This window comes from Acanthochromis polyacanthus, chromosome 13, assembly GCF_021347895.1.
Source record: "Acanthochromis polyacanthus isolate Apoly-LR-REF ecotype Palm Island chromosome 13, KAUST_Apoly_ChrSc, whole genome shotgun sequence".
Lineage (NCBI taxonomy): Eukaryota > Metazoa > Chordata > Actinopteri > Pomacentridae > Acanthochromis > Acanthochromis polyacanthus.
In genome coordinates this window covers 31,822,250-31,846,921 of record NC_067125.1, presented here as the reverse complement: position 1 = coordinate 31,846,921, position 24,672 = coordinate 31,822,250, and the positions used below count along the sequence as shown (strand labels likewise).

General features: G+C 40.4%; 1 protein-coding gene across 1 annotated transcript in view; it reads right to left on the bottom strand.

The window, feature by feature from the left end:
* pitpnm3 (PITPNM family member 3) overlaps window positions 1-24,672 on the bottom strand; it is a 126,860-nt gene that overhangs the window by 61,831 nt on the left and 40,357 nt on the right. The window contains 1 exon segment of the mRNA XM_051957498.1: window positions 18,517-18,624. Coding sequence (XP_051813458.1) covers window positions 18,517-18,624 — 108 coding nt within the window.

Sequence of the window (24,672 nt, the reverse complement as noted above, 5' to 3'; positions counted from 1 at the left end):
CGATTTATTTGATTTGGAGGAAAGGAAAAAAGGAAATGTTGCAGCTACATCTAACGTAGTTCAGATTTTTGATGTCAAAATAGCAGAGAATCTATAAATCATGACTCAGTCATATCTTTAAAGAAAGTCTGTCATGTGGCTGCTTTATCACGGACCACGCAGACAAGACAATCACACTACACACTCATTCCAACAGCCAATACATAAAGTGCTGCATCTTAAACATAGCTTTGTACTGGAATATGTAGTGGCTGCCAATCTGTAGCAAACAGCTGCGTTCAGCAGAATGTAGGAAAAATAGTCAGAGAAAATAGCAGAGCTTCACTCACCTCATCATTTGAGAAAACGGCACACATGCTGAGCGGCTCCTGAATTCAACGTGAAGTGAGAAATTTGTCTGATATTGAGGCAAACTGACAAAATTATCTTTCTATTGGTGCAGTTCAGTGGAATAAACCACCTTCCTGCGGTTAAAAGTCAAGCCATTGTTTCCCATCTGCAGCAGACTCAGCTGCTGCAGGGGGATTCTGACAATCTGTCTGCGTTTGTGTTTTCATTTTCTTCTGTTTCCTCTCTCAGAGGTCTGAGAGTCCTGCCAGTCAATATGCGCTTTATGAGGCTTAGTGGTATTTAGCAGCTCTCTCCCAGAAAATCCTTCTTCTCCCAACAAAATGACCTAAACTAGAAAGCACCCCGAGGAAAGTTGACAGTGCCGTAGCTCAGCAGCACCATTTGGCCAATTCCAGTGGCTTAAAGCCCAGACAAAGTGCATCAGCATGTCTGTTGTCATCCTGGAGAAATTTCGTAACTTATCTACGAGTGAGAGGAAGAGAAAATTGACCCCAGAAAGATGAAAGGCCTCTACAGAAGGGGTCTACTAGAGCTGAATGTGGACGGATGAAATATTGATCTATTGATCTCTGTTAAGATCCCTCCAGTGTGCCCTTCTGTCAGTGTAACTACGATTTCAAATGTCATCGTCTGAAAAAAGGATTGCTTCTTTTCTGTTTCCAGCATGCTTTTGTTTTCTGTTTATCTCTCTCTGAATCACCTTCCTCTCGGGTCTCAGCCACTTCCATCACACTAACACGTTTATCACCTTCGATGGAGCAGATGGGAGGAAGACAAGAGCAGCAGGATGAGAGCGAGAAGCAAAAGACTGCATTTGTCATCACGAAGATTGTCTTCCAGATGACAGATTTATATCTTCCCAGGGACTATGAAAACGGCAGAATGCCCTCAAACTTTCCTGCCTGCTGGAGTATGAATCAACTCATTAGAGAGCTCCGGTATCATGGTGAGTTATCTGTGTTCCCGCTGCAGAAAAAACAGCGGCATTGTCTTCTCGTTGCAAATTATTTTTTGCCTCTAAATTTTCAGCTCAATTCAAAACGACATGCTACAAGGAGCAAGATGAAAAGTGTGATATTGAATAAAGTCTCTGATTATATTTGAGGGACTTGATAACGAACATGTCGTTCTACACAGGTGTGGAACAACATTCAACATAAACGCCACTCAAAAAAAATCACAGCGATAACCACAGTGAACAGGCTTGTGTTATTACAAAAAATATCTTTTAGTGGATCGAAGTGCAACGCAGTTTTCTGCTGTTTTCTTTCATTTGAACTTGCAAATAGATTTTCTGGGCAAATTTGTGCAGTGCAAGAGGATGTTAACACAACCATTTATCACGTTAACAAGTTGTTAAGGTCAACATGTTGTCCAAAAAAAGAAAAACTGTCAATTGTGTCTCTACCTAGCAAATAAAATAAAACTATACCTCCTCCTGTTTTTAGTCTCCACCAGCTCTTCAGTAAAACATAACGCACTTTGAAATCTGGAGATCACTGTCAGAGTGACCCTTCACATGTTCATTCCATCCATTTATAATATTAAAATGCACATACGTTGCAGCAGCTTCAAAGGGATCTTTGTTTTTTCATTTATTTTTTAAGTGAGCTGCAAAGTGTTTTGATGAATTAGTTATTGGAACAACATCCAGAGATTTGGTGCATGATGAGATTTGTTTGGGATCAGTGCGGCTGAGGTAATTATCTGGTTCCAAGACCTCCCAATTTACAGACAGAAGGTCACTCAGAATGCAGCCACACGAGTTCTACCCAGCACAAAAAAAAATTAGACTCCATTACTTGGTGAGCTCCACTGGATACAGATTGCTTTCAGAAAACAATTTAAGAGTCTCCTCTTGGAATATAAAGCTGTTAATGGTCTGGATCCTGTCTGACAGACCACTCAGGTCACTCTCCTCAATGCGGCGAGAGCATTTTTAAATTCTAGTGTGGAAGCATTTAGCATTTATGCACCTAAAATACAGTTCAAACACAGTCAGAGACCTATTTATTTGAACAAGCATTCTCCTCAACAAATCTATGTGGATGTTAGCATTGGTGTTTTTATGTTGTATTTGTTTCAATATGTGTATGTACATATGTGCACCTGCAGATAATACTTATCAGACCGCTGTGACCACCATTTTCTGCCCCTTAGTTTACGGTTGTACAAGGTTGTTGTCTTCTTAAAGGCATTGTTAAGTGATAATTTAATCTGGATTATCTGTTGACTTCACATATACAGCATATGCACAAAATTATAGTGACTAGAAAATGTTTTGGGCCATCTCATGTGAATTTTGACATTTTCACAATTTTATATATTTCAGTTGTGCAGTATATCATGCCAGTCTTGAGTTTCAAATGACTCCTTTAACTCTAAAATATAATGATTGAAACACATGCATGTTTGTCTCAAAAAGCAAGCATGTATTTTGGCTTGTTCACAGATTGTGAAAACTGTGAGTGAATACAGATTTTAATGGTCCAAGTGCTGGCAGGGAAATTATGTCAGAGGTGAAGAAGCTTTGTATAACTTGGCTGTAACGCCACAGTGGGTGCTGTGAGGCAGCAACAGGTTAGGGTGCTCATTTGGAGGAATGCTGTCTCCAGATTGGGTGAACAGACCCACTGACCCCTGGCACTGTATAGGCATGCTAACACACTCAGCCATCTGTTCACTGCTGCTGGCGTCAGGGTCTGTCACATTGTTCGACCACGAAAAGACTCCAGGAGACGCCACCAGATACATCGCATGTCAGACACACAAAAACATGAATTCACCATGAGGCCATGCAGCAGATAAACTGACTCTGACTTTACATACAAACACACACAGTCTGTACCTAACAACCCCAGTTTACAGGTAATATCTAGCATATTTTAATTCAATTTCATTTATATAGCACCAATTAAAACTCAGATTGTCTCAAGACATTTTACAGAACCCATATGCCTGAAGCCCCACAGCAAGCCCCAAGGCAACAGTGGCAAGAAAAAACTCCCTTTTAACAGGAAGAAACCTTGAGCAGAACTCTGCTCATATGGGAGCACCCATCTGCTGCCGACTGATCATAATCATAGCATTGTTCTAACTAATAATGATTTGTAATAACAGATGTTTATGCTGAGCTAATAAGCTAACTGCTGGCTGTTGTCTGTAATGACACAACTGTTTCATGCACTCTATACTTTCAAACAGTTGTTTGCACAGATGATTTCAGGATCTATGCTTGCTCTGAAATGGGTCCAAGTGACTTTCCTGGCTTGTTCAAATCAATGATTGGCATTTTCAGATCTTTGCTGAGCTTCTCAGACTTCCCCATTGTAGCATTTGTGGCCGTGTCTGATGAGTATCAAAGTAATCCTAAGTAAATTGGCTTAGAGGAGTCACCAGGTATAGTCAATCGTAATCACTCACAAGAAGTAAAGAGGTCGTTCCTCAAAGATAATGTGAATAACACAATTTTCACCGAACTAATAAGTGAAGTTGCTGCATGTATGTATTTGACCTAGCAGATTTTGCAGTATTTTCAGAAGATCTAGAATATAACTAGGAAAGAACCAAAATGCAAGATTGCTTTTTAGAAAAGCAATAGTAGTCATTGGAAACTCAAGACTGCCAACATATGCATGGTCTTTAGAAGTGAAAGTAAAGTTTTGATCTCAACTGTACATGTTGGTGCAAGTGAGTTCATCTATTTAATTTAAAGTTTGTAAAACATAAGAGCCACTATACTCATATACTGTTGATTAATAAAGAACATGAGGGAGGGCAACAAAACATACAGTACAGTCATTAAGTGCAATAAGTTGTGGAGCTAAGTGGAACGACTGACTCTGTCGCCATGGCAGCTACTGTACATGCCACTTGTGCAGCACATAAACACTAACAGCAGCAGTTTATTAATGTTTCTGTGTTAACCATCAGCAGGGGAAATCTATGCTGAACTGAAAGGTGTGGCGAGCGGCACAAGTTTATTCCTCTTCCATTTCATACGCTCGCTCTGTCTTCTCCTCCCCCTCCCTCCCCCTTCCTCCCTCCCACTCTATGGAGCTCCAGGCGGCGACAGTGTTGTTTGGGTGCGATTATCTGCTCTCAATGTGCGATCACACAGCGTTTCTTGCTTCATATCCTGTCAGACAAGCGCGCTCGCATGCACTCAAACGCAGACTTGCACGCATACGTGAGCACAGACCTATAGATAAACAATTTTCACGTGTGTGTAAGTACAAACAGACAGAGACAGACAGCCGCTGCCAACAAAAGCACAATAAGCCAAAGGGTTGCAACAATTAAAGACGAGGCTCGTTAGTCTCATCTTTAAGGTCAGTCAATTTTAATCATCATTTCACCCTTGCATCTTTTTTTTGCTGCCTGTTAATATGTTTCTGCTGAAAAATTGCTTTTCAAGAGAAAGACAAAAAAGGGTAATTAAACAGGAAGTGAAAAAGAGACCGTGCCTGTGCAAGCATCGTGTGTTGAAAATGACTTGACTGTGGGGGATGCATGTGCAGAATACAGATGAGTCTCAGACCCTAAATTTATGTTTTCTGTCTCTCCCTTTCTGTGTTTCTGAATAGAGCTACAGGGGGCATGCAGAAAAGAAAGCTGCTGTGCTCCACAGAAAATGAAAAATCATTCTCTCATTCAATATATTTCTCTCCAGGTCACTTTGTGTGGAATTATATTTTCATGCTATATTATGTTGCTGGGGGGGGGAGGAAAAAACGGTGTGTGTTGAGTTGTTTGGCGAGGCTTATCACTTAGTCATCTCTACCTAACTGTCTGACGAAGCCATTTCAGCTAATGCTATCCCAGCTTGGCAGCAAAACAGCAAGGATGCAGCCAAGAAGGAGTCAGGAGTTCTTATTTATCGAAGGAGTCCGTAAATTTCAGAAAAAAAAAAAGATCTGTTATGTAACGAGGCTATTTTGGTTCTGGCTGTATTATGCAGCATCAGTCGGTGAATGAAGTGGAAAAAAGGTGAGCGATGAAAAGAACTCAGCATAAATATAGAGATAACAGTGTTTGCATAGTGAGCAGATGGGGAGCCTGAAAGACACAGCGGCTGATGTTGGATCAGAGAATGTCACAGAGCAGAGACGAAGATCAAGAGCAGTACTGTGGAAAATAAGGGTCAGTTGTGCTCCAGGCATTCCTTTGTGTTGCTGAGGTTTCACTGTAAGTCACCTCTACTGTGGGGAGGGTGGTGATAGTTGGTTTGTGGAGTAACAAACGCAGAGAAAATTGAGGAGCGGGAGTAAAAGAACATGTGGACGATGGACATGAATGGTCAGGAGAAGACGAGGAGAAATATAAGAGAGGGTGAAGGTATAATTGAGAGCAGAGGGAGAGATCTGCTTTTGAGAAGTCAGAAATAGACGAAGATCAAAGGATAGTGGATGTCACAGCTCACCTGTTATAGAGGATCAGACTGACAATAGTCCAGCTGCAGCTTAAAGGTTTTCTGATGATGAGAGATTTTAGATTTCTGGGGGAAAACAACCCACAATGTCTTCATCTCACATATATTACAAACCACTGACAGTAAATCAGAAGAAATGAGCTGATGAAACAAATGGGAAGCTACGGCTGCTGAGGTTCATTTACCTGGTATTAGAATTTGTAATTACATCTCAGCAAATCTTCAACAAGACAATTTGGTCGCATTTGTCAAGGCTTGTTACTCCACGGTGTGTGTAGATGCTCAAATGAAGCTTGATTTTTTTCATAACTTTTCTGATAACACACAACTCTGACATTTCCCTAAATCCTATGGACTCGTACAATGCCATCTTACTAAATGCTTTTGTTTGGTTTCTTTGGTTCATTCTCACAACTCCTCTGTCATTTACAGTTATGTTTAAAAACCTGAACACCATACAAACAGACAAAAGTATCCAAGATGGTGGTGCATTTTATCATGTGTATCATGTATTTTATTGTCAGTATAATGAAGGATATTTCCATGCATAAAAGCCGTGTAAATGCCATTATGTGGTTACAGTGCAAACAAGGAGAAACTGCAGAAAAATGCCATTATGAATTGGGTTTTAAAATATAATTGTATGTAATAGATTTTGGGGAAAAATGTCAATATACTGTTATAAAGCCAATAATTCAATTTCTAATTACCAGAACCTACTGTTAATATTAGATCATTTCAAGTGCAACATATGTTTTTACATGTTATTTTACATGAAAAAAAGGTCTTTAATGTTTAAAAAGTTTAAAAAGCCCACCTATAAACTAATAGATTTAATGCCAAATGTCAAACCACCACAATTAGGAAAATATTTATGCTTATAATTACAACAATAAATTGGTAGTTTTAGATCATAGCAAGAGTTTTTACATCTAAATTTACAAAAAAGTCTTGCACATTTAACAAATACAATTTTTGTATGGTATTTGACAGTAAACATGTAATGTCATAGTCTGTTTTTGCAGTTTTTTGTAGATCTTACAGATAAAAATGTGTAAAATAAAAAGCAAAGTTCTGTACAATTACAGACTTTTTCTGGTGGAGACCAAACATGGAGCAAAAAAAGAGCTTGAATATCAGATTTATATTCATCAAGTGGGTAAAAACAATTCCAAACTATTGCAAATGTTGCTCAGTGTCTGCAGATACTGTATCAGGTTAATACCAGGTATCTTAACAGCGGGAGTACAGCTTGTTGCGGTACCTCCTGGTGGCCATGAAATCACTGAATGATGGGTCTAAAAAACTGTGACAAGACAATATATATAGTACAGCATGTACTGAAAAGGACATTTTGCAGTTAAGTAAATAAACTTGTCAGGGCTCTCTTGAGCACAAACTACAATATATTATCTTTAATTACTGTCAAATATACCTGTGGTGTGGGGCACTCCATAATTTACACACGTGGACAAAATTGTTGGTACCCCTCAGTTAAAGAAGGAAAAACCCACAATTCTCACTGAAATCACTTGAAACTCACAAAAGTAACAATAAATAAAAAATTATTGAAAATTAAATAATCAAAAACAGCCATTACTTTTGAATTGTTGATTAACATAATTATTTAAAAAAACAAACTAATGAAACAGGCCTGGACAAAAATGATGGTACCTCTATAAAAGATTTGAAAACTATTTGACCAGAGTGACATGATTAACTCAGGTGTGTCATTTAATTGACATCACAGGTGTTTCCAAACTCATAATCAGTCAGTTTGCCTATTTAAAGGGAGACAAGTCGTCACCCTGCTGTTTGGTGAAAAGGTGTGTACCACACTGAACATGGACAACAGAAAGCGAAGGAGAGAATTGTCCCAGGACATCCGAAAAAAAATTATAGACAAACATCTTAAAGGTAAAGGCTATAAGACCATCTCTAAACAGCTTGAAGTTCCTGTGACAACAGTGGCTCATATTATTGAGAAGTTCAAGACCCACGGGACAGTAGCCAACCTCCCTGGACGTGGCCGCAAGAGGAAAATTGATGACAAATTGAAGAGACGGATCGTTGGAATTGTATCCAAAGAGCCCAGAGCAACCTCCAAAGAAATTAAAGGTGAACTCCAAGGCCAAGGTACATCAGTGTCAGATCGCACCATTCGTCGTTGTTTGAGCCAAAGTGGACTTCATGGGAGACGACCAAGGAGGACACCACTGCTGAAAAAAACTCATAAAAAAGCCAGACTGGAATTTGCAAAAATGCATGTTGACAAGTCACAAAGCTTCTGGGAGAATGTCCTTTGGACAGATGAGACCAAACTGGAGCTTTTTGGTAAGGCACATCAACTCTATGTTCATAGACTCAAAAACCAAGCATACAAAGAAAAGAACACTGTCCCTACGGTGAAACATGGAGGAGGCTCAGTAATGTTTTGGGGCTGCTTTGCTGCATCTGGCACAGGGTGTCTTGAAAGTGTGCAAGGTACGATGAAATCTGAAGACTATCAAGGCATTCTGGAGAGAAATGTGCTGCCTAGTGTCAGAAAGCTTGGTCTCAGTCGCAGGTCATGGGTCTTCCAACAGGACAACGATCCAAAACACACAGCCAAAAACACCCAAGAATGGCTGAGAGAAAAGCGTTGGTATTCTAAAGTGGCCTTCTATGAGCCCAGATCTGAATCCCATTGAACATATGTGGAAGGAGCTGAAACATGCCATTTGGAGAAGACACCCATCAAACCTGAGACAACTGGAGCTGTTTGCTCATGAGGAGTGGGCCAAAATACCTGTTGACAGCTGCAGAACGCTCATTGACAAATACAGAAATCGTTTAATTGCAGTGATTGCCTCAAAAGGTTGTGCAACAAAATATTAAGTTATGGGTACCATCATTTTTGTCCAGCCCTATTTCATTAGTTTGTTTTTTTAAATAATTATGTTAATCAACAATTCAAAAGTGATGGCTGATTTTGATTATTTAATTTTCAATAATTTTTTATTTATTGTTACTTTTGTGAGTTTCAAGTGATTTCAGTGAGAATTGTGGGTTTTTCCTTCTTTAACTGAGGGGTACCAACAATTTTGTCCACGTGTGTAGGAGGTAAGATGTGTGTCATGTTTCTGGAATGAACCTGAGCAGAGAACCATGCTACCGAGGCAGAGACAGGGTTTGACCAGATTTATTGTAAGGACAGGAGGAGAGGAGGTGAGGTGGAGGGCCAGGGGGGAGACCAGAGTGAGGTGGAGGAATGGTCCGGGTTGGGAGCTTCGGAGCCGGGGATCAGCGATCGTTGGCAGCTCAGGAGGGGAAAGAGTGAAAAAAAAAAAGAAAAAAAAAAGGAGGGGACAGAGTGCTGCGGATGCAAGCCGAGAGGACACCTGGCGGACGGAGGTCGGCCGGTGGAGAGGAAGCCCTGAGTGGAGAGGCGCCGAGGGAGGAGGAAGCTGCGAGATGATGGTGCGCGTGAGTCGGAGTTGTGGATGGAACCTGGAGGCGGCAGGAGGGTCTGGAGAGCAGGAGGGGAGCCACGGAGGGGGAACCAGGAGAGGCTCGGCGTCGGCTGGGAACCAAGGCGGGGGATGCGGAGACAGACAAGGCAGGAGGGGATCCGGGCAGCTGGGTGATGGCCGAAGCAGAACAGAGTTAGTGTTTCTTTTCACACAAACACAGAGAAAGCTAGAGTGGCTAGAGAGCGACTGACTGGGTAGACAAGTCTGACAATCTGGTGGCGTGTGGGAGGATGAACCAGTGTTTTATTGCAGGTTTGTGTAATCACGGAGACGAGCCACAGCTGCCCGGAGACTGGAGCGGGAGTAATTACCAAGTGGAGTGCAGCCTCACGGCTGCCTCCACTTGGAACCAAGCTAGAAAGGGAGAGGAGAGAGAGAGGGGAAAGAGAGAGAGAAAAAAGAGGGAGAAAGATGGGAAACAGGTAATAGGATGCCAGGTGGGAGGGGGACGAGGAGGAGGCCCTGACAATGTGAGCCACAAACTACAATGTCCACTTCAAATCTGCTCTGGGAGTTTTATTGCATCTCTCACCTCAACCAATATTTATGAAGGATTACAATGCACAACAATCATTTAAAAAATAAATTCTGTAGTGCAGCATCACTGTAGTGCAGCTGGCCATTATTCACATACACTGACACAGTTGAATCGAACTGTGCGGCGTTGAGATCTTGTTTGTTGCTATGGCCACTTTCTATAAGCTCAATTAATGTCTTTAAATATTCCTTGAGTGCAGGATGTAAACAATCAAACAATGCAGAGCCTCAGCAGGCATGTGCACATTTGTATGTGGCACCGTGTTGGGGAGTGTTTATATTTTGGGTAATTCAGGTTTTGTTGCAACTTAGAATAAGAGACTGAGAGAGGATGCAAGTGAGAATGTAATTACACATAGACTGTCCAAATGAAATTCTCAACAGTGTTCTGGACCAGAAGTCGAGTATTTTCTATTTGTCTCATGGGGTCTTCAGGGGAACAAGACAGCACAGAGTGTATTCATGGCTTGATAATATGCTTTCTGTAAAGCAAATTTATGCAGTATTACACACATGATTTCAGTTGTGTGGTGTGACTGAAATGGAAAGAAACATACTACACCAGAGACATAGCCTCATACTGATTTTATTACAGCAGGAACATATAATCTGTGCTGCCCTTTGTGTCGCATAGATTTACTACGATGCTACCATGCATTATAGAACATAAAGAGGGAGAGTCTCAGTAGGTATCTGCCTGAAGAATGTGGAGGCACATACAGTTAGAGAACAGACACCATGTGACTGCAAAACGATGCAGCTTCTCATACAACGCACACAGCAGCTTTAGGTCACCCCAGACTGGATGTACTGTACATCACACGCTGCACTTACAGCAACACATCCCTGCTCATCTATAGCAGGGCTTTTTTTGTTCAAAGGACACTTGAACTTCTGAGCACCACAGATGGAACAGCTCAAACACCAGACACTCTGCCATCGATGGTGAAATGGGGCGCAAAGAAGACTCTCATTTTTTGTGATTCAACTTTTGTCGTATGAGGCAGCAGTTCAGAGATTAACAGCAGCTGACTGTAGTGGCATATTCCTGCTGTCCTATATAATCAACCACTTTCTGTGCTCACCTTCACAGCTAGCAGCTAAAAAGCTGAATATATCAGAAAGGGGAGTGTAAACAGGCAATTGCTTCCTACCAAACAGTCATATCAACTTTAAAAAATGATTGGATGTCAGTGTGAAGCTGTTCAAAGCTTATTTCTAAAGCTGTCACATAGCTAAAAAAAATTGTTATTGTTGATGAGAAGGAAGAATGATTACAATAAGTCAGATTTGTGCAACCTTACATTATATGAAAGTATTGTAGCATCTAATGAAGGGACATATGTCAACAACTCTGATAAAAAAAAAGACCAAAATCAACAGTGTCTTAGGCTCCAAACAGATGCTAAAATCCATTTCAGTCAATGTTACATTTTGCAGTGTGACACAGTGCCAAGACAAGCTGCAGTCTGTCCATCGCAGCGAGCTCAACTATAGCATGAAGCAACGACTTCAACTGGTATCACTGATACTAACCAGCCCCAAAAGCTCAGGCTGAAATTTGAGAACTTACAGTCACTGCTCTGTGAGCAAATCAGAGATCGCATATTGCATCAGCAGTGTTTCTTTGTGTTCCTATAGTCAGCAATGCAGGGAGCACAGCAGTATGTACTCCACTATAGACACCATGTTTGTTTACCATGACTGTTACAAGCAACTGTTGCCTCCTTGAAGATTGAGATTGATCACCTCCACTAAGAATGCACAATCAGTACATCTACTGGGACACTGACTATGAAACTGAGCCCTAATGCTGTGATGTAAAACTGGGGACAATAATATTAAAGTCAGGTAACAAATACATAGTTATTTTCACTAAGGCTGAAATATTGCCTGGCTGTATACATGTATAACAAAAATTAAAAGCATATTTGGGGGCTTCTTTGGTGATTGTTTTAAAATGTATTTTTAAGAGCATTGTGAAGTATTGCATTAGACAAGGTCTATTAAAACTGCAAAATGATTTGGTGCTGAGCAGTAGTAGTGATCAAGAACTTCTAAAAGATTATGAAAAGATTTAAAAAGAATGTGCTGCAAGTCAATAGCCAGTAACTGTTACATGTCAAATAAACAACAAGTGGAGCAAATCCAAGGAATGTGAAGTCATAAAAAGCAGTAGAAGTATTTACAGTGTGCAGAGTGCACCAGTGGCAGCTATCTGCAACAGCATCTTTTTCTCCTGGTACGCATTTAATGGGAGACAAAAAGACTTCTATCAAATAAGTTCTGAAAACGTTTAATTCACATTACTCATCAGCTGTTTCTGCCTCTTCTGGTAGCTTCTCCTCTTGTATGCATATGATACAGTTAAAACCAGCTCACATGAAAGAATTACCCTGTTGAACAAAATACCTGAAGCCATTTTTCCCTCGTAGATGGATACGGTTTTGTTAGTTTTGTCTTCTTCTTCAAGTTTTTTTTAAATTTTGTTTTGCTTTTTTACCTTCTTCTACCCTGTTTTTTTTTTACCATGATGTATAATGCAGTCTATACCTCCGCTGTATAGTTTATTTTCTCCTAGGAAGGTAAAAGATCAAGCCTAATTTTCTTTGTTTCATATTTCTTGCAACATTTCAAAATTGGCTTCAGATCCGCTTGACAGTTTTATAAAAACATGACAAAAGCTTATTTAATCTGATCATTTCATTGTTGACTTGAGTCTTTTTAAAAAAAAAAAAACCTTCAACAAATAGAACAGCTATTCATGTGTTGTTCTTAAAAAATGGGATTTCATTTATTTTGACAGACAGCGGTGTTGTTAAAATGATTGTGGAGCCCTACAATAATAAATGACTGCTGCTGCATTGGACCACTTCACAGGTCATTACTGGTCTAGTGAGTGGCCTGTTGATGGGGTGTGTGTGGGGTGTAAAATATTCACAGAGCGCCCACTCCTTCAGTTAGCACCACATGACTTGGTACAGCATCCCTGCAGGAGCGGCTCCTTTCATCTCTGCGGGACCAGATTATACTCCCACTGAACCGCAGTGATTAAAAGCATTCACTCCAGTTTGTCAAACCTCAGAGCTGACCTTTACAACGAGAGCTGCTCCATTTATCAGTAAACAAAACCAAAAACAAATGCCATGCTATCAGCAAAGGTCTGACAGAGGAATTTATGTAACATTTAATAAAAAAAAGATGTAGTTACCAGTGATTTTGTTCTAAAAATAGCAAAGCTGCCATCCGATTTCAAGCTTCAGAGTGTTTTCTCCACTGTTTTCATGTCCAACAGCAAAGCACTTTTTTATTCTTGCCTGATTAACGAAGACAAGCTAATATGGGGAATCCTAGTATAAAATTTCATCTATGGATCTTTATTTGTGTATATTATATGTTTCTAAGTAATAGCACCACTTAAACTTCACATAAAAACCCTTACTGAGACTGATGTAAAAGCCAAACCTTGAATAGAAACTTATTTCTGACACCTTTTTGAATCTTCTCTGACTTGAATTTCCCCTCCCAGCACTGACTTGTGATTCTTGAAACCACAAACTGAACCTTTCTTATTGTCTGAAAAATGCCGTTGTGATAAATCTCAAGGCAATATGTAATTCAGTTGCTCTGGTTAGATAATCACACCGGAGACTTTGACAAATGGATGTAATTAAATAACTTTCTCACAGGGAGAATTTGGCAGGAGGATCACTCCATTTAAAGTCTGTGTTGAGGTCTAACACAAAAACCTGATGAAATATGATATTCCTCCTACATTTGTCTACTGCTCTGTTCAGGTACAGCATATTTTTATGTTATTATGTCTCAAATGAGACAAATGTAGACATTCTTTGACTTACTGGATTATGTGAGATGCTTATACTGAGAAAAAGGTTCAAGGAGAGACTTTTAATATGGGGCTGAGGAAAAAATAAAGAGCAGCAGTTGCCATGTTAACACCCAGGACCTTGAAGTGAGAGCACAGAGGAAGGGAAGACATGAAAGACAGAAAGAGGTTAAAAGAAAAAAATGAATAATCAAAGGAAATTATATTTATTGAGCACGGAAGAAAATGCTCCTTTATTTACTTCTTCTTCTCGTTAACTCATTTTCCCTTTAGGGGATTAATTGGACAAGAAAGAGCAGCACAAAAACAACAAAACAAAAATTGGCATATCTGTGCTCAGCTTGTTTGTATTCCTGTCAGCTTTTGTTTGAAATATAATGGCAGCCTTAATAGAAGTGGAAAAAAAAAACATTTTGCTTGCAAAGAATGAATTTTGTTTCTACTGGTGCTTTAGATGTGCATAAATAAGCTGGAGAGCAGAAAGAGCAGAGGATGAACGCTGACACGTTTCAAGCTCAGTGCTCTTCCTCAGGCATCACCGAACATGAGGGAGCACTGAGCTTGAAACGTGCTGCATCTCCGTTTGGCATATCTCGGTAACCCTTATGTTTATCTTCTGCTCACTATGTGATTTCATTTACTCGTGCTCATCTAAGGGATCAATAACGAAATGTTCCCCCCATGCGAGCAAAGATCATCCGATGTTTTTCACTTTAAATTATGCTCCCGGCTGCGTAGGAGGAGGCTGTTTCTCTCAACTGTGGAAGCCGTAACCCTGGACTAAGTAACCACTTCAACATGCTATCAGAGAACCCAGTGGAATGCGAAAGGGTCACTCAAGGGTCTTCATTGTTTTGGTTTCTCGGCCCACACGTTTACTGTACGGTTGAGTGTCACAGTGATGGTGAATAAAACATGTACAGGCAAATTTTTAAAGTGAACCAACTATGCTGAATCACTGTTGCTGCTTGCCAAATCAGTAGCTTTCATCTTGGAAAAAACGCTATGACTCTTAAGACCTTAAAAAACACATGAAAGACTTTGCTGGCTTTTGGTAAATATTCTATTACAATATGGATAAAGAGACGTACAACAGTTGCAACTTACAGTGAATATATAAACTACTCTATTGGAAGTATTCTCATTTTATTGCTTTTCAACATTGAATCGTGGTGATTTTAATTTGGCTTCGGGGACAAGAATTTACAGAAAAAGAGTCTTTCATGTCAAAGTGAAAAGAGATTGTGCGTTCCCCCTACTTTAAAGAGATGCACCAAACTCAAAACAGGTGGAGACAAACGGAGATCATCTGAGCGCAGTGAATGTGCCTGAAGTGATCATAGTATAAAAACTCCTGTGTCTAGAAGGTCCGGTCACTGGCAAATTAGCGCTCCTAGCCGTAACTACTCCACAAAGACAAAAGAACAATTTAAGCAAGTCTGTTAGGGCTTGAATACAAGAAAATTTCCAGGTTACTAAATGTGAAACCAAACATTGCAAATCATTACAAACGCACCATCCCCACTGTGCAGCACGGTGGTGGCAGCATCATGATGAGGGTAGCTTCATAGCAGCAGGCCCTGAAGATTAGTGAAGGTAGAGGGTAAATGAATGTGGTATAGGGAAGTTCTGGAAAACAACTGTAAAAGAACTGTACCTTGGGAGAAGATTTGTTTTCCAGCAAGATAGTGACTCGAACTATACGGCTAAAGCTACACAGAAATGGTTTAAAGACACCAAGGCCAATGAACGATTCAGAATCCAGACCACAATCCATTTGGGAATTTGTGGCTGAATTTGAGAAGGACTGTTGTCTCGTATCAGCCATGCAACCTGACACAGTCTGAGCAGTTTTGCAAGAATGGGGTCTATCCACACAGGCTCAATACTAGCCTAGCCACGCTAGACCCATGTTTCTGAAGGCACAAGGGTCTAGGGCCGCTCGACAGGGAGGGAGGCGGGCAAAAAGGTTGTCTTTCAAATCACTCTGCAGCAATTGGGTAGGTATACTACCAATCAGCGCAACGAATAGGCTGACGGAGTTCCTAGAGCGCCGGCGGATTGTGGCTAAGTCCCATTAGCTTCCCAACCAGCGGAGCCAACTGGTATATTAAGGATTTGCCATATCCCGTCGGCATAAGTCCAAATACGTCTTTCTTCTCAATGAAACACTTCAGTGCCGTCCTTTGTTTATCTTTCAAGTTGAATTTTAGCTTCAAATCTTTAAGGGCTGTGGCCAAAGCCGAGTCGAAAGATAACTGTTTATTGTGCGCCGGTTGTTTCTGTCAGAATCGTCGCGCCTCTGTCGTCACTTAGTTACGCCCGCCTTCTGACTCTACACTTCATTGTGATTCGTCCGGCCAGTTTTAGGAGAATCCAGCCTCGAGCCTTATGGAGGGTAACTAGACCCACCCTGGCAGAGAATTAAATTTGTTGCCGTGGGTTGTCTAGCGCGGCTAGGCTAGCTCAATACTGTATTGCAGCCAAAATGCATCTGCTAAAAATTGAACTGAAGGGGGTAAATGACTGTACAATCATTTGTTTTTAATTTGATATTTTTAAATAATCATCATTACTTTGTAGAAATCTGTTTTAACTTGAGCCTTGAGATGAAGGAAATTCTTTAAAAAAGAAGTCTTTTTTAATTATCCATGATTCAATGTTAAAAAGCAAAAAAAGATGAAAACTTCCAAAGGGTGGCGAACACTTTTTATCGCTAATGCATTTACAGAACGACATTGAACACAAAACTCTTTTTCTATTGTCATGTTTTGAGTAACTACAAGCTTAACCGACAATTCTTTTGACAATTTCAAGCATTCATCAGGGTGTCTTGGTGTCACTAGCTTGTCCCCAATTCCTTGTGTTCCTTCTGCTTCCTCTTCCTTGTTGTGTCTCGTTCGTCACCTGACTCACTTGAGACTCTTCCACTGATCACCTACTGCGATGCTTAAACACCAGCTTGTCACTCCTCTCCTTCTCAAACTGTTCTGCTTGCCCCCGTAATGATATCGGCCAACTCTCCCAGTAGTATCTGCTTCCTCAGGTGAATCCTTGTCTCAGTCGTCTACTCCATGCTCCTTCATGTGGAACTCGCTGCGTCCAAAACTGTCAGTCAGCCACCTATCAAGCCACATACCAGCACCACTCCCTCACCTCACAATTACCTACCCAGGTTTCTACTTTCATTATATAGACTGTCTATAATAAACCTCTTTAAATGTGTGCTGTCTCTGTGTTCTGCTTTTAAGCTCAGTAAATTCGTCAACCATCACACAAGGAGCTTCCCAGATTGGAACCACATTCCTCCTGAGGGCCTGCAGTCTCTATTTTTGATGCTACTTATGTAACACACACACATGAGCTGGAAGCAATGGTCAGCTGGAACTTGAGAATACATAAGCACTTTGTTTCTCTGCAAATGGAAAAATGTATAAGAAACTGATTAAGAATGGATGATTAACATATAAATAAATGATAACCTATGAGCGAACAACTGGGTTTGCCTTTGAAGGAGCTCTAGTTGATGTTGACTGAGAGTTTTTATGGCTTTATAGACTTCAGACCGCAAGACTGTTTAGACCACAGAAAACATAATCTGGTAATGTGGCTGTAAATAAGCTGCTGAGCTATTAACTTAATTTCCAAGCTAGTTTTGCACTGAACTGAACGTGATAACAAAATACTGAACTGAAGAAGTCTGGCTTAGTGCTGAACATCAGGTCACATGAGCGGTGATGCATTCAAGTACTGTTTTGGGTACTAAAGTGTATTGCAGTGATGCAGCCACTAAACTTATAGAGGAAAAAACAAACAAACTACATAGTCAGTGATTACAAATCTTTGAGCTGAACTGAACAAAGTGATTAGAATCGGCAAAGTTATTTGGGATTTCTGCATCCATGTCAGAGCTCTCATTCGCTCTTGTAAAACTATAAGGCACTTCCTGCAAACAAGAATGCATAAACTGAGTGTGCACTACCTGCCAGGCAGGAAAGAGCACAAACAGAAAGTAAACAAGTGACAGGTGAAGAATGTTAAGCAGTCTACGATCTAATATTTTTCTGAGAGGTTGGTGGAGGGAACCAGACCTTAGAAGACCCGTAAATATTAGACATACCTGTCACGTAAAGCCATAAATGACCAGAAACACCAATGAAACAACTCCACTGAGAGGCTCGTGTCATTGCTCTTTTCAGATTGGCAATAAAACACACGGCTATCTTATTCTTTTTACAAGACTAAAACCACTTTCACTGCTAAAGTTCCAGCAAACACAAAAAAAGGGGTTAAAAAAGGATCAAATAAGAGGGCATCCAAGCTCAATGTTCATTATAACACAGTGTCAACAACATTGTTGTACTGTGCTGGCAAATCAAATACATTTATTTGCAAGAAATTATTACATAATACTAAATTGATCACCCTTAGAAGTTGCAAAATCATATCGGTGGATTTCCTAGTTTGTTCATCTTTTCACTGATACGCTCTCGTATGAAACTCACATTAATGGAACCTTTCGTGGTGTTTTTCTGGAGAGCTATTATGGGTCTGAATGCAGTTTGACGTTAGCGAATATTTCCTTGTATCCATTACGACTTCATAAGATGAAATCAGAGCAGTTTTCTTTTTACTCTTTCTGTACAAAATAGCTTAATGCAGCTTTAAATAAAAGCTTCAGTTCATTTACGATCCAGCAGACATTATCATCATTCAGTGGACAACTCTCACTATCACTGCAGGCAATTTAAAGTGTTACAATGGATGTACGAGCAAGAAAAATACACACCTCATTGTGCTTATGTGAATGTGTGTGAAAAGAAATGAATGAATCGTACCGTGCGACTGGTCCTCCATGTGTCCCAGAGTTTCGATCTGCTCCACCAGGTCATTGGAGTTCCACTGACTCATGCCCAGCAGAATGGCGCTCTTCCCCTCCATAACATCTGCTGGGACACACAAGTACACACAGACACACAGAGGAGTAAGGCAGTGTAGCAAAGGCAAAACCCCATTTTCTCTCTCTGCATGTCAACTCATTGTTTAAGGGTCTACTTTTTAAACCCCATCAGACTTCTGTTCGGGAGTTTGACTGGCATCTCATGTTAACTTTCTGGCACCAGTAGGACAGATAGTTTATAGCTTCACCCTCAAACTCAAACAACACAGTCCTGATTTGTGCCATTTGGCCGCGGTCACATTTAAAATCGGCTTGCCAAACAGTACACTGCTGTTGGTGCCAAGTGAACACACAGCCTAATATGCAGCAAGCAAACTAAACAACAAAATGCCAAATGACGGCCGACAACAAAGTCCAGCGGCTTGTGATGGAGGTTATGAATGGAATATTGTGCTGCTTTTTCAACAGTTAAATTGAGCTTGAACGATGCTTACACAGGAGATCCTCTTAACATCTCACCCTTTGCAATTTTCTCAATTCGGGATGCTCAGATGGAAAAAGCATATAATGGAAGAAACATTAGGCCAAAATGCATTGATGGGACTTTATTTGAAAGGTAGCACAGCCAGTTCTACCTTTAAAGTGCTGTGTTGGTACTGGAGAATAGTGTGGCCGCACCTCATTGTCATTCTGCTATAGGAGAGAAAACACTTTGTCTAATTCACTTAAAGAACCAAGCAGGCCTGTCTTATTGCACAATCTAAATCCTCGACAAAACTTGCCATTTTCAGCATCTGAGTTGCTACTCTAAGGTGATTGTTGTTGTTTCCTGTTGCTAAGGCAAAGGGGAAGGGAAGGAGAAAGCCGTGTGAAATGCACACCAAAATGACAGGTTTAACCAAAGTCCACATGTGGTGAGTCAGACTATCTGAAACATCCTTAGGTTGAAATTGTGCTTGTTTTGGCTAAAACACAACCAAAGCTGCTTCACTTCAAGAACAGCTAAAAAAAAAAGTTGGAATTTCTTCGTGTTTGTCTATAATAAGTCATATTTGAATAACAATTCTGCAACATTTACAATACTGTACCTTCACTTTTGAGACAATATTAACACATTCAAACCTGTGGATTATAAATATTTTTACACATTTGAAAATTCTGTGTTTTATCAATTTTTCCGCATATCCAAGAATCCATGCAATATCAGTAATTTCATACTTGTGTGCAAAACAGATGGAATCCGTGCAGTATTAGTACTATTTCTACATGCAATTTCTTGGATATATGTATATTTTTCACATCATGAATTTGTACAATCTGAACATCCATATCTGGAAGAACCAACACGTACGTATATTTGTTGTTTATTTTTATCTCTTTACTCGTGTTGTTTACATGTTTGTACTTTACCCTTTGCTGCTGTAAGACTGCATTTTCTTGCTGTGCAATCAATGAGGGTTTATCTTATCTTCTTAATACTATGCAAATCATCACATATCTCCTATGTTTTTCAAACCGCTCTTGCATGAAATTCCAGATCTCAAGGCCGAACACATGGGAGTGACGGGCTTTCTGTAAAATGCACTGAACTGTTGAATTGGAGAAAATCTACCCATGCGTAGCACGTAAATATTGATAAGGTCTAAAGATGTAAATATTTGCGCAGAATACTAAAGTGGCCTACCAGTTATTTGTCTGTTTTTAGCAGTACAGCTTCTTCTCAAAGAGAGCTGCTACAAGTAGAACCATGGCGGCCACTGCTGTAAGCATAAATACCCCACTGGCTCAAATGAAAGATTATATTCTTTTCTAGAGATTAGGTTTGAAAAGTAGGTCGTCTTATTGTTGAAGACAAGACAATTATGTGTTCCTAACATCAGATATTGTTTCTGAATGGAAGAGGACTAAGCCCACTGGAATCAAGCTGGAATGTGCGGCGTGTATACAATTTCTGGAAAATAAACGGATGTAGAACGGTGAATACAGTTTCTGAGCATCACATGCCTGTCTGAGAAGGTCAGGAATTGATCCACTGGGTACAATAACGTTTGTAATGTCAGAAAGGACCCATATTATTATTGTATTTTATCCTGTTCAAGCGTGCAGAGGAGCCAAAAGAAAAGTCTTGCATGCTCTCAGGTGGCTCAATAGCATAAGGACCCTATAGCGCAGTCAGTCGACAGTATTCAGTAGGGATTTTCTGATCATTTTGTGTAAGTAATAGAATTCAGAGTGCTAGTGCCAGGAGTGGCATTAGACAGCACCTGTGACTCTGACTTCTCCTCTGTTTATTTTTACAGTCCCACTAATAAGAAGGTATGAAGAAATTGACACCACCCAAGCCTGTGTGACGCTTCAGAACATGGCGACAAACAAATTGGTTCAACAAACATGAAGAATCAAACAGATTGTCAACACAAACTGGTTGGTCACACCATTACTTGAAAGAGAAAGCAGATTCTTCCATCCATCCATCCGTTCTCTATACACCGCTTCATCCTCACTAGGGTCACGGGGGGTGCTGGAGCCTATCCCAGCTGACTCGGCTCTGGCTCTGTAACCTCTGAGGGACTAATACTGACATTTTGGATGCACTAAATTTCACAATTTTCCACTAAATTATGAAAAAAATCTCAAAACTGTCATCTTAATTACAACTTATATGGTTGGCTGACCTCAATTTTCTCTTGCTCTTTTCCACTCAAGTACATGGATGGTTTTAGAGATATTGTCAAATATCTCATGCGAAATATCAAATATATCATAGGAATGCTTTAATAACTCTCTAAAAAAAACACAGTTGATCCAGAATGCTGCAGATGGGTTTCTGACTGGAACCAGTAAGAGAGATCATTTTTCTCTTGTATTAGTTTCTCTTTTAGCAAATCCTGTTTCTCACATGCAAAGTTCCTAATAACGAAGCTCCACTGTACACTAAAGACCTCATTGTACCATATTGTCCCTGCAGAGCACTTCTCAGTCGGACTGCAGGTTTAGTTGTAGTTTCAGAGTTTCTAAAATCAAAATGGGAAACAGAGCATTCAGTTATCAAACTCCTCTGCTGTGGAATCAGCTCCCAGTTTGGATTTGAGAGGCAGACAGCCTCTGTGTTTTCAATATTAGGCTTAAAACCTTTCTTTTTGATAATGCTTATAGTCAGCTTCTGCAGGTCCAGGCTGCTGTGGACCTTCCCATGATGCACTGAGAACCTCTCTTTGGCATTCCTCTTTTTTTCTATTTCTGCATTTAATGAGTCATGGAGTGATCAGGAAAGGTTCCAAATGGCAGGCAGGTTGTGGCAACAACAACAACAACAACAAAACTTTTAATGAAATTTACAGAAAGGGTTAACAGAGGCTGGCAAACAAACAAAAAGTGCCTGGGGAGTCCAGGTGAATGAAATCCATGATTGAAAAAGTAAATCCAGGAAACATAATCAAAAACATGGGCCAAACAGACAAAGAAACAAACGGACTGGCAGGTTGGTGAACAAGGGAGACGAACAGAATTCAACAAACTAAAGGCACAAATCAGAAGGAGATGAGGAACATAAGGAAAACCAGCAGGTGACCTCAAGGGAAGCAAACATAAAGCACTGGCAAAAAACAGAGGAAGATGCATGAGTGTATATACAGAGAACTAATTAACAAACAAGACACAGGTGAAACTAATGGCAGTGGGACAGAGAATCCAAAAAGGAGGGAAACATTCAAAAGAACAGGTACTAGATACACACAAAGTAAGTAGCTTCAAAATAAATCCATAGGCAACTGAAAACAAACATTGAATTTGCACTGGACAAATAGAAAGACACAGTTAAACACAAGAAAGACAGGAGGGGATCTCACAAAACAAAACTAGAACCTATAAACCAGGACAGTTTTTAATGCCACCGTTTTCTATCACTAAATTTGTGTCTTCTCTCTCCTGTAGTTTTGTGTTTTGTCCATATTGCAGGTGTCTTTGACTGTGGAGCTTCACTGTTCTGATCATTATATAATCCCTAGTTTATTGTTCTCTGTCTGTTAACCTTTAATCTCACCCCAACTGGGTGAGGCAGATGGTTGCTTCCCTGAACCTGGTTCTGCAGGAGATTTAAAAGGGAGATTTTCTATCCAGAAGAAGTTCCTCAAAGGGAATCTTTGGGTGTTGTAAAGCCTTCATCTTTCTATGTAAAGTGCCCTTAACTGATTTATGTAGGGAATTGGTGCTACATGAATCAAACTGAATTGAGCTGCACATTCTATCGCCGTACCATACTGGAGTTGTTCCTTAAAACATAAATCACCACTCCACTGTCAAAATAAATGACAAGCTCTGTTCTGTTGGAGAATATCTGAGCTCAGCCAAAAAGACAAGCTAGACGCGCTGTGTGGTTCAGCATGACCAAAACAGTTGTGTACTCGGCTTGTCATCCTGGACGGTCCGCGATGGGATGAGTCATGCAGCAAGGAACCCCTACATGACAGAATTCTCTCCTCTCACACTCCTGCCTGGCAGCTCTGACAGACTCTGATGCTGGCTGTACACGGCCTGTCCATTTGGATCACCCAGGGCCAGGTCCGCTGGTCATAGTTTGTCTTTCCCTATCTGCTCTTACTCCTTCTCTTTGGGTGAACCCTCTTCCTCCTCCCTCGATGAAACGGCACTGATCTGAATATAATGAGGCGAGGAAATAACACACACAGACAAGCACAAAGAAAACGGAGAGGAGCGAGAAAGAGGCATGTCTCTGATCTGAACAAAGCATTGCAGCATGTAAGGAAGCCTGTGTTTGGACAAGGGGAGAATACAAAGAAGGCTTTACACCACATTCCTTACAATGCATCTTTCTGAATCAACTCCTACAGCCAAAGCTGGAGCTCCTCTGAGCAGCAAAATGTGACTGAATTGAATAAATAAAACTGCTTGCATTAAAATTTGCAGCGCTCGGAAATCAGGTGCAGTGCAACGCAATGCGTAAATAAGCAAAGCCGCTAAAGCTGCCACATCTCTTGCTACTGGGATATGCGAGAGAACAGCAAAACCAGATTTGAACAACAGTCAAAGAGAAAAACAGAAGTGTGAGATTTGCCTGCAGCTGACAGCCCCGAGGGAGAAAAAAAGAGATTTAGAAACATCCCTCAGCCTGTCAGCTCACAGTGAGTTAGTGTCAGAGTGGAAGAGAGAGGAAATAGATGCTGCGATTGTTAAACGATGAGGAAACTGCCTCAATTGACCTCTACCAATTCAATATTTAAGCATCTCTCCATTTCTTGATCTCATCATCATGCATTGGATTTAGCAGTGGAATTATCAAAATACTACTTCTGGCTTTATTTTAGGCTCATTCAACTTCCGATGACGCACTATGAAAATGAGATTGCTTTGGGGATTACCCAGAAAAATGGCATAAACAGGATGAGTCAGGTAAGTACTGAAATCTGCTGAAGATGGATGCCATTGAAACAGCAAAAATGAAGCTCACAAGTAGACAATGTATATGTAAATGGATGCATAAAAGTATTAAAGAGCTACAGTTAATTTATAAGCAGTATACCTACTAATGTTTAATGCTTGCACACCAGTGCAAAAATGAGCACATGTACTTACAGTGTTCAGGTATTTTAAGCCGTGTTAGTGACATGGATTTGGGGACTGTGGTCCAGCTGGATTGCCATGGCATTTGGTACAGATAAACACAAAAAAACATGCAGGTTTATGCAGATTTCACACAGGGAGAGTTGAGCAGTAATGCCTGCAGCCAAAACAGAAGCTCCTCTGAGAAGCTTTTTTTATTTGCTTCTCACATGATCATACCCAGAGGATGAAGCATACAGACTGCGGTGATCCGCTGACGTGTCCTCCAGTGTCACCAGCAGGGGAAAGTTTTCACGTATCCTGTGAAATATCTCAATAACTAGTGAATGGATTCCAGTGAAGGTTTGCAGAGACATGCAAGTAGTCCTCAAGATGAAGACTTCTGATAGCTTTGGTGATTCTTTTACTTTTTATCCAGCATTATCATCAGGTCAAAATTGTTTTGTCCAATAGTTTTGTTTATCAATCCCAATCCAAGTTCTTCAATACTTGGCGTCGATTCCTACAATTGCTT